The sequence below is a fragment of the Coccinella septempunctata genome, chromosome 2, assembly GCF_907165205.1.
Source record: "Coccinella septempunctata chromosome 2, icCocSept1.1, whole genome shotgun sequence".
Lineage (NCBI taxonomy): Eukaryota > Metazoa > Arthropoda > Insecta > Coleoptera > Coccinellidae > Coccinella > Coccinella septempunctata.
In genome coordinates, this window is record NC_058190.1 from 4,374,385 (window position 1) to 4,391,282 (window position 16,898).

At 33.5% G+C, this 16,898-nt stretch overlaps 1 protein-coding gene across 1 annotated transcript in view; it reads right to left on the bottom strand.

The window, feature by feature from the left end:
* LOC123307624 (diacylglycerol kinase 1) overlaps positions 1-16,898 on the bottom strand; it is a 262,505-nt gene that overhangs the window by 168,973 nt on the left and 76,634 nt on the right. Inside the window, exon 3 of the mRNA XM_044890010.1 lies at positions 4,824-4,900. Within this exon, the coding sequence (XP_044745945.1) occupies positions 4,824-4,900 (77 nt within the window). The remainder of the gene's footprint in view (positions 1-4,823; positions 4,901-16,898) is intronic.

Below are 16,898 nucleotides of genomic sequence, written 5' to 3' on the forward strand. Positions count from 1 at the left end.
ATTTCTCCAATTGCCAATTTCTCAAGATGCATATAACAGTATCAACGTCAACATGTTAGCAACAAGATCCAACGTAACATTTCCAATATTCATAGAGGTTTTATGATTGTCCAATATTGGTTAATCAGCGAACAACATACTCCCACGACACGAAGAGCATGTCTGATATTATGATTGATTATGTGTTTCATCAATCCAATCATATTAGAATTGTGACGTAAACCTAGCATTAAGCTACGAGGAAACTTTTCTGAAGATTGATTGGAAAAGTTCGTCTTAATAAGATGTGCTCCTGATTGATCGGTATTTCCGAGATCTGTCGCAGTAAAATGCTTTTTCGATGCCTGGGTGAATTAGCAGTAATTTTGCATATTTCATACAGAGTTCAAACGATTCAAGTATCGAAATTAACTCAACTCGATATGAAGGGGAGTATAAGCAGTTCTTGGAGCAAGGCATCAATGGAAAATCATCAGATTCTGATCAGAAATACGTCGGTGGAGAAAAACTATCGGTTAATTCTCCTGAATTTTTGGTATTTTGTCATTCCTGGCAATGGTGCCCATAGACACGACCAAAATAGTATGACTAGCTTTCGAAATATAGTTGGGGAGCCGAAGAGGGAAATTCGGGATTTACTCGGGCGTGTCAGATTAATATAAGGGGACATACCTTGGACCCTCTAGAGTACCTCTACCAAAAATTAGACCCGTATATTGGGCGAATTGTCTAGGACAGCCTGTCAGAATAGTAGGAAAAAACGAGCGCAGTGGCATTTTTCCTTATTTTTGAAGCTAATGATTCAAGAATAACGGAAAAAATATAATCTTATAGTTTTAGCAAGCCGAAACAATAAAAATTGGACATAAAGATCACAAAAATCAGTTTTTTGGAATTATCTCCTTCCCTGGGCTTCAAATCTTTTTCGCATCCATTATAAAAGTTGTAGAGCATAACATTTTCAACAAATTTTGTCCCAAGCAATTTTCTCTACGTTCAAACGTTTTTGAGATATATGGCGATTAATGCGAGGTGTTTGATACATGCTGAAGCGAAAATTCACTCGTTGGAAAATAGTACATTCTAAGGTTCAGTCACAGACAACACTAAAATTTTCATGACTAATTTCGAAATTGTCATCATAGAAATACCTTGTCATTTTGACAATTGTAGATTAGGTTGGGATTCTACATTGACCTTGACCTTTCGCATGTGTGGCTAAGCTTCTCGCACTAATCGCCCTCTAACTCGAGAATGTTTAAGGGTATGTAAAATTGCTTCAGACAAAAGTTGTGTAGAATTTTATTATCTACAATTTCCATGATGAATACAAAAACGATTACAGGTACAGGGAGGGTAATATTCGAAAAAAGGGGATTTTTATCATCTTCAAAGTGCAAGATTAGGAAAACCCCCCCTGATTAGTGTCAGATTAATGGGTCAACACGTCTATAACACGCAGATTAACCATCTGTATGAAAATCTGACACGCTCGAGTATGTACAAGTAACGATTTTTTTTACATTTTCAAAGGTACGCTGTGACTTTGCGTCACGTCCAAATTGTCAGTCCCTTGAAAAGTAGCTTCCTTTGGGTCCAATTAACATATCCTCCAAAAATCTGCCACGCTGGAAATTTTTTTTTACCATTTTCAACTCTTCCGTACGGCCAGTCCCACCGCGCAAACTGTCAGATAAGCATGAATTCATTATCAGAGACACGTAGGCCATATACAGTATCTTAATCTGACACTCTCGAGTATGTACACCTGACGATTTTTTTTTACAACTTTGAGACCCTGCAGACGCTTTCATCACCACTGAATGTGCATACATCACAGAACCTTTTTTCTTACTCCCATCTGATCTTCAATATCCAATAGGTCTCCACGACGCTCGAGTAAATCCCGTTATAGCATCGTTGGCTCCCCAACTAATACAGGTCAAAGATGAAAATTGAAGATTTCGGCCTAAGATTGTTGACAATTTCAAGAAATAAAGAATGCTCATTAGTTGTGCGTAACTAGAATCCGCAATGATTGTCTTTTTTCTCGAATGCCACCACTTTTTTAGGTCTTCCAATAGAAGGAAATTCTTTGTCATCCTCATCATTCACAATCTTCTGATTGTGGAAATATTCAGCTGAAATATAACGTCCAGTTTCATAATCAAATTTAAAGTCACTTTAAGCTTAAAGCTTCCTTTACTGTCATTTTTAGTAGGGTTACAGGAAGCTTTAAAATTAAAGGGACTTTAGGTTTTATTATGAAACCGGCCGTAAGTCGTTTAGATTCAGATGAAACATTATATAAATTCTCTTACATTCTCTTACATATGTTCGCTACCCTCTGACGTATTGTTGATTCTAGAATATCAGGGTATAACTATTTGAATGAGCGAACCTGAAATCTGAATAGCACTTCCTGGAACCCTGTTTTTTTTTTAAATTACTTTCGGCATTTTCGTAATGATAATTGATATTAGTTGTGGCAACGGCGTTATGACATTAACGACATTTCATGAGTGCCAACCTTACTCCGTTCTCTACTTCATTCAAATTTATTTTAGCAGTCGGTTGGCCATGAAATAATTTTCTCAAGTTTTTGTAACTAGAACGAAGTTAGGCTGGCACTCATGAAATGTCGTTAATGTCATAACGCCGTTGCCACAATAAATATCAATTTATATTACGAAAATGCCGAAAGTGATTGAAAAAAGAGACAGGGTTTCAGGAAGTGCTATTTAGAATTCAGGTACGCTCATTCAAATAGTTATACCTGATATTCTAAAATCCACAATACGTCAGACGGTAGCGAACATATTCAATGTAAGAGAATTCATATAATGTTTCATCTGAAACTAAACGACTTATATTTCAGCTGAATATTTCCACAATCAGAAAGTTTGTGAATGAAGAGGATGACAAAGAATTTCCTTCTATTGGGAGACCCAAAAAAGTGGTGGCATTTGACAATTTAATGTTTGAGTGAATGCGAAAAGTTAACTACAGGATTTTCGATAAATGTCATCGGAGAATAAGTTTCCTAAAATGGATTTTTCTATTCTTCATTTGACTTGTCCTATACATTGTAAATGTCTTAAGGTAACAATAAATACCTAATTATTATAATTGTATCAATGTATTAAGATAAATAGCTACAAATACGCGCCAGTTGTCCTATTAATTGCTTATTCATGTGAAATTTTTGTTCAAAGGTGAAGTTCATCTTAACTTGAAACTTCCTTCAATTCCTTTTACTAATATTGATGCAAGATGATTTTTGTTGAAGAATTTAACATTCTTGTAATTATCTGTTAATTCCTTCGGGAGATACCCATTACCAACCACTGCATCATATGCATTTCATCTTCGGGTTAATATTTTTGAAATCTACAAATGATGTAAGCCAAAGAAGATAACGAACATTAACTCTCCTCAAGCTAGTGCATATTATGATATTATACCGATCTCTTGTATTTTCCATGCAAATAACTGGATTTGGTATGCCTTCAATCAGTTTGTATAAACTTCGATTATGTTCGTCACATATTTTCCGAAGAGATTCGACATTGTGATAAAATACGTAATAATAGAAACTTTTACGTAGAACAGGCAACATAGCGTTGATTTAAAACCCAAAAATGTTTTGACAAGCTTCATAACCCCACATTTTCGTACTATACAGACATAGACATAGAGACATGGACTGAGCAATGTCAGCATGAAATTGGCTTTTTTTATAGAAAGAGAGAAATGATCGTCGGGAATTTACCTGTCTCTTTTTTGTTCACATAGAGCTGAGTGTAGACCAATTTAAAATTCTAGAAAAAGACAACTGCATTCCCGACGTGCGTTTCTCTCTGTCACTTTTTTTGACCGTATTTCATGCATAGATATAAAGGGAAGACACAGTCCATGTCTATAAGTCTATGTATACAGAGTGAAATGTGTCAAATTTCCATGGCCAACCGACTGCTAAAATAAAAGTGAATGAAGTATAGGTACAAAAACTTGAGAAAATTATTTCATGGCCATCCGACTGCTAAAATGAATGTGAATGTATAGTTGTTCTGTGATAAGATTATTTCCATGCAGACTCAAATAGTGATGATTTTTCCTACATCTATGAATATATGTCTGTATCCCAAGAACACAAAAAATTCCCTGACTTGACTCCGTTGACACAGATATTATATACGAAATATAAAGTACTCGGTGGACATGAAATGAAACTTATTGTTAGATTACTTAATTCGGTATGATAATCGATATTAGGTTTCAAATATTCGTACGAGACTACACTGAAGTCTCGTCTCGTTTGCCTCATGGATATCACTACCAAAGCGGAATCTTTGTCACAACCCTATACCACTTTAACGAGTTGATTGACAGCGGATTTCGCATGGGGTGGCGACAATCGATATTTCAGCAGCGGATCTCTTACAGCAAATTGAACACTTATTTCCTATTTTATTTTGTATATTCGTCTTCGTTGAGAGGAACATGAAATCGAGAGTGATACCTTATTCTTATGATTTCTAAATCAACTCTATGGTTCCTTTTAGAATTGAACTGTGACATATTTGACTGGTATGACTGATGAAATCTTAGGATGCAGTATTTTTTTGTTATGTAGTATTTTGGGCGATTATTTCTAAACTCGCTAATTCTATTGGTCTCAATTTTTCTGTCCCATTTCAAGTTGTTTAACGATGAGTTTTTTTGTGCGAGAAAACGCTGATTTAGATGTATCATATCGGGTTTAGTTCTGTCTTACTTCAGTGTTTGTCAAGTGATTATTTTTTCATTGTTTTTTTACTCACCCCATCCGGATTATGCTTATATGGAGGTCCTGTCCCGCAGAATTCCACCAAAACATCTTGCAGCTTTCGATTGGAATCTGTAAAAAATACCAATATATATGAAAATTGAATTTTAATTGTGAGGATCTCTTTTCGGAATAAAGTATGACTGAAAAGAAAACCATTTTCAGATGAAAACAGGATAATCCCTGAACTAGGCCCGTAAATGCTTTAGCGAATCGTTGGAGAGAATATTTCAGGATGACGAAAATAGTCCAATAGTTGGGGAGCCGACGATGCTAAATCGGGATTTACTACAGCGTCGTGGAGACCTAGTAGATTTTGAAGATTAGATGGAAGAAAGAAAAAAACGTTCAATGATGTATGCACTTTCAGCGGTGAGGAAAGCGTCTGCAGGGTCTCAAAGATGTAAAAAAAAATCGTCAGGTGTACAAACTCGAGCCTGTCAGCTTAAGATACTGCATATGCCCTACATGTCTCTGATAATGAATTCATGTTAGTCTGACAGTTTGAGCGGTGGGACTGACCGTAGTGTTGAAAATGGTAAAAAAAAAATTTCCAGCGTGTCAGATTTTTGGAGGATATGTTAATTGGACCCAAAGAAAGCTACTTTTCAAGGGACTGACAATTTGGACGTGACGCAAGGTCACAGCGGTCCTTTGAAAATGTAAAAAAAAATCGTTACTTGTACATACTCGAGCGTGTCAGATTTTCATATAGATGGTTAATCTGGGTGTTGCAGACGTGTTGACCCATTAATCTGACACTAATCCGGGGGGGATTTTCTTAATCCGACACTTTGAAGATGATAAAAATCCCTTTTTTTCGAATATTTTCCTGCCTGTACCTCTAATCGTTTTTGTATTCATTTTGAAAGTCGTATATGATAAAATTCTACAAAACTTTTGCCTGAAGCAATTTTACATACCCTTAACCGTTCTCGAGTTAGAGGGCAATAAGGGCGAGGAGCTCAGCCACACATGCGAAAGGGCAAAGTCAATGTAGAATCCCAGTCTAATCTACATTCATCCAATTGTCAAAATGACAAGGTATTTTTATGATGACAATTTCGAAATTAGTCACGAAAATTTTAATGCTGTCTCTGACTGAACCTTAGAATGTACTATTTTCCAACGAGTGAATTTTCGCTTCAGCATGTATCGCTAAACACCTCGCATTAATCGCCATATATCTCAAAAAAGTTTGAACGTAGAAAAAAATGCTTGCGACAAAATTTGTAGAAAATAGATATGCTTTACAACTTTCATAATGAATGCGAAAAAGATTTGAAGCCCGGGGAAAGAGATAATTCAAAAAAACGGATTTTGTGACCTTTATGGCCAATTTTTATTGTTTCGGCTTGCTAAAACTGTCGGATCATTTATTTTCCGTTATTCTGGAATCATTAGCTTCAAAATAAGAAAAAACGCCACCTCGCTCGAGAATGTACACGTGACGTTTTTTTTTGTAACTTTGGCGCCCTCCCACACATTTTCGACACGCTCAAATTGTCAGATTAAGAGAATATATACTTTTCAACATGTAATTAACCACATATATCTTAATCTGACACGCTCGAGTATGTACAACGATCGTTTTTTTTTTACTATTCTGAGAGGCTGTCCTTGACAGTTCCCCCTATATACAGGTCTAATTTTTGGTAGAGGTACTCTACAGGGTCCAAGGTATGTCCCCTTATATTAATCTGACACGCTCGAGTAAATTCCGAATTTCCCTCTTCGGCTCCCCAACTACAATGAATGCCACACTTTTTTGACCTCAAACTTCACACTGACACTTCTAATGAGTTATTGTCCGTTGCTATGGTAACGCAATATTTTTTTTATGCATGGAACTAGGCTAACTAGATATCAATACATCCTCGTAGTTCGCCGTATAATTTTGAGTAAGCAGAAAAAGAATGATAAGGTTAGCTCCAGTTTTCACTTGTGATTTAATTGCAGCATTCCCTACAAACTCGTGATATTTTGATGGAGAATGATTAATTTCGCAGTACTATTATGTGTTGGCGGATCTTGGGAAATTTATGATGGCTTTCTGCTTCGAATCGGTCCTCGCAGCATTCAAAATAAGCGGAATATAATTTCCATCATTCCGCCTCTTCGAGCGCATTTCACGGTCTCACTTTGGAATGTATGGAATTCTTGATTTGTCTGATGAAATTTTTATTGAATCCGAAAAAGCTGGCTATTCGTCTTCTGGAAGAACGTGTGAAATTATAAGACTGCGTGACTCTGCATAGATGCTATCGGCTAAAGGCTGCTCATGATGGTTGGGCGTAAGTCTGGAGTAACATGGAGGTTTAGTCTGTGACTTGTACAGGGTGTCCGAGTTAAAGTGTCCTTATACCTTATTGTGCAAACTGAAGGAGCTAGAAGAAAAAGTTGAATACAAAACTTGTCTGTTATCGATTGAACTTTTATTTTTTATAACCCACCTTAATACAAGGTGCTCCGTTTTTCCCCTGTTGGTATCAACTTTCTTATTTTAAATGGAACACCCTGTATATTATTGCATTTTTGAATTCCTTGTCAAATTTTAAGGTAACTTTGTTATGACAACCATGGTCCTACATAGCACCGATTCTGAGATATTCGACTTTTTCCTAAAATTTTGACAACTGTAGGTGTTCACCAAAATAGGTGATACTAGTTTTTTAATGAATGAATCAAACCCAAATTTTGCCCAGCTCTTGTCAATATATTGGATCATACGTTACATCTTCATTTTTAGCAATCTGATATACAGGGTCTTCAGAAATTTAGGGTTAAAGATTCAAATAGAAGTTCAATCAAAACTTAATTTTTTCGAATGGCAACCTATATTTTTTTCTTGTTCATCATATGGAGCAGGTAAAAATGAGCAAAAAATCTATTTGAATTTTTTCTATAAAGTGAATAGTTTCAGTAATAAGTAGGGGAAACTAGGGAGCATTGATACATGGGGAGGCTTGATACAGGCTTATATCCGCGATCTGTAGCCGTTTTCAAAAGTATTATACTAGTGAACACTATTCTTTGGCAGAGGGCATTGCGTGACGTTAATCTGTAAGGCTAACAGTAGTTTGTTTGTGAAATATTCAACGAAGAGTGTTTCGAGGTGAGAAATTGTAAGTTTTTACTCAAGTTACCTAAGGGTTTTATGATCATGTATTAATTCTTCGGCATAAACAAACATGTCACTGGGAAATATGCTTAAAACTACTCAATTTACAGTTTAATTCGCTTTTCAAAATATATGAGTATAAGATGAAAACATAAATCACTTTAAAAATTGCTTTCAGGGAGGTTTGAGACATTTGTCGTGGGGAGGCCTGATACATGTATCATCTTCAAAAAATATTCCGTAGCTAGTTGGATAGGCCTACATGAAGGCGTTTTCACCACCAACATATCAAAGGGATTTTTAACAACTGGAATTTATCCGTACAATCCCCATGTATTTAACGAGGCCGACTTTTCTTGTGTGGAAGTGACTAATTGGCCATTTCCTGATTTTTCTACACCTATGGGACCAAAGCAAGCCAGTATCATTGCTGACCTACCTACTGAGGTTAATAATCCTCTCGATTACTCTCCCAGTACATCGTATCAATCCTCCCATATGTGGGGAGGCTTGAGACAGTTTGCATGTTTTTGTGTTCAACGTTCTGTACAGAATAAGATGTTTATGTTTTGAGACTTCTATATTTATTTTGTTGAAGGATTAATTGAAGAATTATATAATATAAGAAAAGTCCTGCTTCTTCATATAATTCAGTTTCCAGAATAAAAATTCCAAAAAACGTATCAACCCTCCCCAGTCTCCCCTAATAAGGACGAAAAAGTGCATTTTCCCGTAAGAACCAGCGATATAATATAATTAATCAAGTTGATATAATATGGTAACAATATAAACTTGCACTTATCCAATTGGGTATTTTTGAGTTTTCTTCTGTGTAGTCAGACAACTACTTGATTTTTTTGAGAAAAATTTATCTGTTAGTTGAGTCTTCATATAAATTTAGTTTTATTGAAAGCGAGTACTGAGTGAAAGATTCTTTATGTCTTTCATTAGTCAATCTAGTTGAATAAATTCATCAAAAAATCAAAGCCAACTGTATACAAGCAAGGCTAATTAATAATTATCGTTGGTTCTCACGGGAAAATGCATTTGTTCGTCCTTATTTCTGAAACTCTTCACTTTACAGAAAAAGTTTGGATATATTTTTTGCTCAATTTAACCTGATCTACATGAAAAATAAGAAACAAATATAGGTTGCCATTTGAAAAAATTATGTTTTGATTGAACTTATATTTGAAATTTAAACTTTAATTTTTGAAGACCCTGTACATCAGATTGCTACAAATAGAGATGTAACGTACGATCAAATATGTTGTCAAGAACTGGGCAAAATTTGGTTTCGATACATTCATTAGTAAACTAGTATCAGCTATTTTAGTGAGCACCTACAGCTGTCAAAATTTTAGGAAAAAGTCGAATATCTCAGAATCGGAGCTATATAAGACCATGGTTGTCATACCAAAGTTAGCTTAAAATTTGACAAGGAATTCAAAAATGCAATAATATACATGGTTTTCCATTTAAGAATTTATTGATACCAACTGGGAAAAAACAGAGCACCCTGTATTAAAGTGAGTTATGAAAAATAATCAAATCAATTGATTACAGACAAGTTTTGTATTCAACTTTTTTCTCTAGTTCGTTTAATTTTCACCATAAGATATAGGAACACTTCAACTCTGACACTCTGTACAGGGTAGGCAAAATTCGTTGTCTGCTGAAGGGTTCTCGCGAACTATAGAAGCTAGAAGAAAACGGACGACACATTCTCGAGTCCTTTTTTCTTGACTAATCCAAAACTGAAAACAGATACAGCCTAGCGTTCATAGATTTTGAGTTATGAACGAAAATTGAAAAATTGTCCCTTTCAATGAAGCTGAATAACTCGCTTGTTTGAACTCATATTCCAAATCCGTTGTTACATTCTACAGGCACTTTTTTATGAGGAGTTTGAATATGATATCATCAAATTTTTCGATACAGTCATTTTCGAGATACGATAGGGGTTTCTGATTTTTCAAATGTAAACTATGGTTGAAAGTTCTTTTATCTTGATGCAATTTTTTTTGCTAATTTCAAAAATGTATCATATGTAGCTTTTCACATGAATATAACATAAGAAACAAAATTTAATACTTTTTCCTGCTTTTCGATTCTCTCTTGAATTTTCCATAAAGGTCACAAGGTCTTCGAATCTTTTTCCCATTCATTATAAAAGTTGTAGAGCATAACATTTTCTACAAATTTTGTGCCAAGCAATTTTTTCTACGTTCAAACGTTTTTGAGATATATGGAGATTGATGCGAGGTGTTTAGCGATACATGCTGAAGCGAAAATTCACTCGTTGAAAAATAATACATTCAGTCAGAGACCACACTAAAATTTTCGCGACAATTTCGAAATTGTCATCATAGAAATACCTTGTCATTTTAACAATTGGATGAATGTACACTCCATTCACATTTATTTTAGCACTCGGTTGGCCATGGAAATTTGACACATTCTACTTTGCATAAAACGAAAATTTGGGGTTATGACGCTTGTCAAAACATTTTTGGATTTTAAATCAACGCTATGTTGTCTGTTCTAAGTAAAAGTCTTAGTAATTACGTATTTTATCACAATGTCGAATCACTTCGGGAAATATGAAGTCAAGAATATGTGACGAACGTGATTGACGTTTATACAAACTGATTGAAGGCATACCAAATCTAGTTATTTGTATGGAAAATACGAGAGATCAGTTTTTAAATATATTAATTTTTGCTGTGGAAAAAAATTGAAGAAGAACTATTGACTTCATATTTTTTCAAGAGAGTGACATTCACAAAATTCCGAGAAAATACAACCGTGAACTTTCTATCGAGCTCGTCCAGGGTATATGCTGTCATATCAAGGAGTTGACAGGTTCTCTTTTGAATAATTGCTTGCAAAAATATTAATTTTATTCCAGACTTATGCTGAGCCTGTATGGAAATTCAGTACAAACTGATTTCTGGGATTCATTTCAATGATGTGATGAATATTTCATTGATTTCTACTAGAAAACTTCGAGATGAAGAACTTGATATAAATCGAGTGTTAATTAAGGGTTAGTCTCTAAACAGAAAATTGGCGAAACTATTAAAATAATCAGTCACTGTAAAATATATGAAACAATTGAAAAAGATATTACTTAAAGATAAAAAAAGTAGTTTTCCGTAAAAAAAAGTAAGTCTTGAGATAGCTAAATTTGATACTTCAACTCACAGTTGCTTCATTACACAATTGTCCATTACTTGGACTTTGTTCGAAACGTGAAAAAGTGAAGAATCTAGTGATTCGAACTTTCTACTTTTAATTGAATTGATAATGAATTCGAAATTATAAAAATTACAACCATACCGGTTTTAGGAATATTATTTTATTTATCCATACCGAAATTTCAGTGATCATTATTTTCATTTGGAACTATTTACAGAATCTACTTTGGGGTCTAATGTTTTCTAAGCTACAGAATTTTTTTTTTCATTTTTACCTTTTGTTCATTTTTAACATGTTTTTTATAGAATGTTTGTTTTTTTTAGTTCTGAGTTTTCATCATCATTCATAAAATTATATTTAGTCAATTGGTTTTATCATTATTATTCGTATAATTCCGACTCATATGCACGAGATGGAATTTCGAATTCAAAATAGTGGTGTCTAGGCAAAACAGTGAATTTTTGCTTCACCACTACATCCGATTGATTGAAATTCTTTACTTTCAAGCCCTTCTTTCTCCGTGTAACTATTATATCCAATATTTTCTTCATCATTGCAGCTTTCTTCAAGCAAATATCTAGATACTCCTTACGAATTTTTTCTCTATTCTTTTCTTCGGAAGATTTGGACGCCTGATCTTCTGCCGATTGAATTTCGGGATCTTCAACAACTTCTGAACGTATATTCACCATATCAGCCAATTCCTCAGTTTTCAAATTCTCCACTTTCTGAACATTCTTCATATACAGAGTTCTTCTCATGTCCTCAGCATTTGCTTTCGGATGTTTCAAAAATCTGATATTCCCTACGCAATTTTGTTCCTTCACAGTTTTACCCATTTCGATTTAAAATGAATGTAAGCTAAACTTCAGGAAATAAACCTTCTTCACTTCGTCAATTCTATCGAGTCTGGAAGTCGCTTGAGTACTGATTCCATAAGAAGGGTTAAGTCTATTACCTGCTCATACCCCTTACCCCCTCCTCCATCAAACTGACTCAGGTAGATGCGCAGAGGAAAAGGATTATTGTTAGCCATCATGGCACTCTTTGTTTAATATCATAAATATTAAATTTAGATCTTGATCATTTGCTTAATTTCAGTGTTATCCATCTTTATTTCTGCTCAGCTTTTATTTATATCTCAATATATGTATTTGAATATTTTTGGAAGTCTCATCAAAATAATGCACATTTCGAAAATCTTTTATGGTCGAAATTTTTTATTTTTTATTGCAAATCTTGTCTTTGTAACGATCCTACTTTTTTCTGTTTTTCGAAAGTAATAACAAAAAAGTCGAATGTACGGCATTTTTTGAAAAAGCAAGCGAATTACGTTCAAAAGGAGGTGTTGCTCAACCCTCTTCCCATTTAATATCTTAGGGCTTGTTGTCTTCACGCTCATGAGATACAAATTGATTGAAAGTAATCGTATCTAATGTCCACCTACGAACAAAAGATTATTTTTTTTTGCATTCCTTCTGACATTCAAGGCGGCTGAGATATTGAAGGTGGCACCTTTTCAAATTAACACTCTGTATACCGACAATTGTGCAGAGCTGGAATATGACAAACTGATTGACGTATTTCATTTGCTTTTTGATTATTTAAATGCTTTTCATCTTTATTATTTAAAAGAAATATATTAAGATAAACGAGAAATGTCCTTTTCTTCCACAATCTTTATTAGGTTTCAACGAAAACTTTTCACAAGAGTCTCATTTTCTAGTTGTAACAGTTCCAAGAAATAACACAAAGATCATAAATTAAATAACACTTACATACAAACCACAATGTCAAAATATTGACAAATTTTCTGTCCTCCCTTCTCAGAATCAACTGAATTAAATGGCGGCCTAATAGAAAGTTGAGTGTACTACCTGGCCATACCCTTCACCCCACTTTCATTATATCAGCTCAGGTAGATGCAAAGATTAAGAGGTATTATCGTTCGCCATTATAAAACACTTTGTTCTTCATTTTAAAGTCATTCAACTTTTTCTATTTATATTTCTTTTTTTACCTCAATATATTCGAAAATTTGGCAAAGCCTTGAATTGACTATTGTATGTTGATTCGAAGTATGCAATCATGATAAAATATTTTTTTCTTTTTTCTCTGAGTGCGGGACAACAAAATTCTAATTTTATATCTATTTTTAGCAAACTGCCATCAGTGAGATGAGAAAAATCAATTATTATTATTATAATTTGGAATTTTGGCAATTATCAGTCGAATATGCCATTCATCGAACATTTCATATTACAATATAAGTACTCAGAGCCGGATGGAATGTGGCATGTTTCTGCAGTAGAATAAAATATACGGAAAGTAAGAAATATGTTACGAATTAGTCGAAAAGATGTCACAGCAGAGAAAAGATATTGAATCTTCCAGTATCAAGATATTTACATGTACATGTACATCATGTAAGTCTTCTTTGAGGATTAACTCCGTAAGGTTAGTTTCATCCTGATATCTACCTAAATCTTGCAAATATTCCATTTGTTTTTCTTTATTGTGAAAATGAATTCGAGACTATGGAATTAAATCATGAAATTGCAGATAGATATGTTCGGAAGTACCTCATATTGTATATCAGAAGATTTCTAATATGAGTTAAAGGATTTCCTCAGATACCGAAATATGAATTAGTATAATATGGTTTAGTCCAGAATCGATCGATATGTAGAGTAGCAACAATTCTGTAGAACGATGAATGCGTTAATTATTATTTAAGCAATGAGAATTTCTATATTATCAAATTATCATTATCCTAAATATGAAACAACTTCTTAATTATAAAAATAGGCAGTGCCATCAAACAAAAACTAAAGTACTTAGATATACAGAGTATATTTGAAGATGAGGCTTTTTTTTCAACAGAAGTCAGAGCTAGTCACATTGAAGCGTTTCACCAAAAATCACCTATACAAAACTTTCAAAATGACTAAGTTAAAAAAAATTGAAAATGATTACTGAAATAGATCTAATACGACCCTATACCGTTTGTTAGCTGAATCATCGCAAAGCAATGGAAAAAATCTTATCCATTTTACCATGTGGTTTCGTTTAGGATATTGACACGTTCGATATTTACGTTGTAATGAAAATGGAAACTTAGGTTCGCCGAATTCTTTAGTAACTTACACGATTTTATGAAATGACTCATTTCGATACCAACTGACAGAAGAGACTTAGGACACAAGTGTAAAAAATAGAATAATACATCAAAATCTCACCAATAAGATTCGTTTAAATTATTGATGATGTTTTTCACAATAGACATCACAATCTTCTTGTTCGAACATTTAAACAATCGTCGTAAAAATAGGATGAAATGGGGAAACATCATAGCACTTGTTCATAACTAACATAAGCATCTTCAAGAAACTGTCTCGATTTCCTACATTTTTTTTACCCTAAATTGCACGATACAAGAATTATGATTCTCTCAAAAGTGACCTGATACATCTAATTCGATGAATTTGGTACTGAACCATTCATGGTCAATGGAAAAAATCTTATCCATTTTACCATGTGGTTTCGTAGAGGATATTGACACGTTCGATGTTTACGTTGTAATGAAAATGGAAACTTCGTATTTCTTTTGGAACAATGTTTCATCTGAATCTAAACGACTTATATTTCAGCTGAATATTTCCACAATCAGAAAGATTGTGAATGAAGAGGATGACAAAGAATTTCCCTCTCTTGGAAGACCCTAAAAAGTAGTGGAATTTTATGTTTGGATGAATTAGTGCGAAAAGTTACTACCTACAGGATTTTCGATGAATATCATCGTAGAATGAGTTCCCGAAAATTGATTTTTCCATCTTTTACTTGACTTGTCCTATACATTGTAAATGTCTTAAGGTACAAATAAATACATGATCATTATTATTATATCAAAGTATTAAGATAAACAGCCAAAAATACGAGTCAGTTGTCCAGTTAATTGTTTAATGGTGTGAAATTTTTGTTCTGAAGTTCCACTTGACTTGAAACTTCCTTTAATTCCTTTTACTTCCTATGATGCAAGATGATTTTTGTTGAAAAATTTAACATCTACAACTGATGTAACGTATTCAAAATTTAGCCAAAAAAGATAACCAACATTAACTCTCCTTAATGCTAGTGCATATTATGATATTATCTCTTGTATTTTACATGCAAATAACTGGATTTGGTATGCCTTCAATCAGTTCGTATAAACATCAATTATGTTCGTCGCATATTTTTCGACATCATATTTTCCGAAGAGATTCGACATTGTGATAAAATACGTAATAACAGAAACTTTTACATAGAACGGACAACATAGCGCTGTTTAAAACCCAAAAATGTTTTGACAAGCGTCATAACCCCATATTTTCGTACTATACAGGGTGAAATGTGTCAAATTTCAATGGCCAACCGAGTGCTAAAATAAAAGTGAATGGAGTATAATCCTTTCTCTTTTATATAGAGCCATAGAGAGACATTCATTTCACGAAATTTTGAACTCAGCATAGAAAAATATTTTATAATTTTTTTTTCATTACAACCTTCAAAAAAATTTCGAATATCTCTAATGGGATCTTAACATTTTAAAGGTAAATTAATTTTTTGTAATTTTTTCCTTTCCCTTTGTTAACGTTTAGCATGTTCACCTATTTTTCGAAAGTTCTTTTTTGTTTTTTTATTTTTCATTATCATCCATAATACTTAATTAAACATTATTATTACTTTAACTTAGTCTCATATGCACGAGAGATTAAAGAGTCCGCGAGTATTTTGTTGGATCAAAATGATAATTTGGACAATTGTTCAATAGGAATAGATCATATTTGGATTAATTTACTGAAGAAAGAACTATCATCCGGTTATTTCAAAATCAAATGAATAAACGTTTCTATGTATTGACAATAAATGTCAAATAAAAGCTACAATTCAAAAGATTTTCAGAAATTGACCTTCGTCTGATATAGACTCCGAAACGTTACTAAACATAATTTTAATTTCTAAGTTCCTTTTTTCAGTTCATTATCAGGCAATAATTTTTTTTACTTGATTTTCTCCTGACAAATTAGTGCAAGAATTTACGCAGGAGCAAATCGGTTATTTCAATTTTTTAATTGATTTTGTTCAGGAGATTGGGGGTAAAAACCCTAAAAAGTTTCAAAAGATGGAATATCAAATCAAAAATAATGGTGCCTAGGCAAAATAGTGAATTTTTAGTTTGCAATCACATCCAATTGCTTGAAATTCTTAACTTTCAAGACCTTCATCTTTCGTGTGACGGTAATATGCAATATTTTTTCATCATACAGCTTTCTTCGAACAAATGTCTCAATACTTCTTGCCAAAGGAGTCCACTATTTGAACGAAATTCTCAATATAGAGGGTTTTTCTGATATCCTTGAATTTTTTAGGTTATCAGTGATCATTCTTTTCATTTGGAACTATTGGTATGGTTTGAGTTTCCCCAACAAAATATTGTATAGTTTAGTTTGATCAATGAGTATTAGAACTCAGAAGAAATTTTTGTTAATTCATGAGAAATTCATTCATCATAGATGCTGTGTTAGGATGGCATGGAAACATTAAAAAAAATAGAGAGTTGTCAGCCGGGAATTTTAGAAAAGTCAGTTTAGAATCAAATATTTTCGATAAGTTGCGATTCCGTTGATTTGAATAACAAGTTTTATGTACAAAATAAATAAAGGTATAATAAACGGGTCGTAACACTATCTACTTTGAAGTCTAATG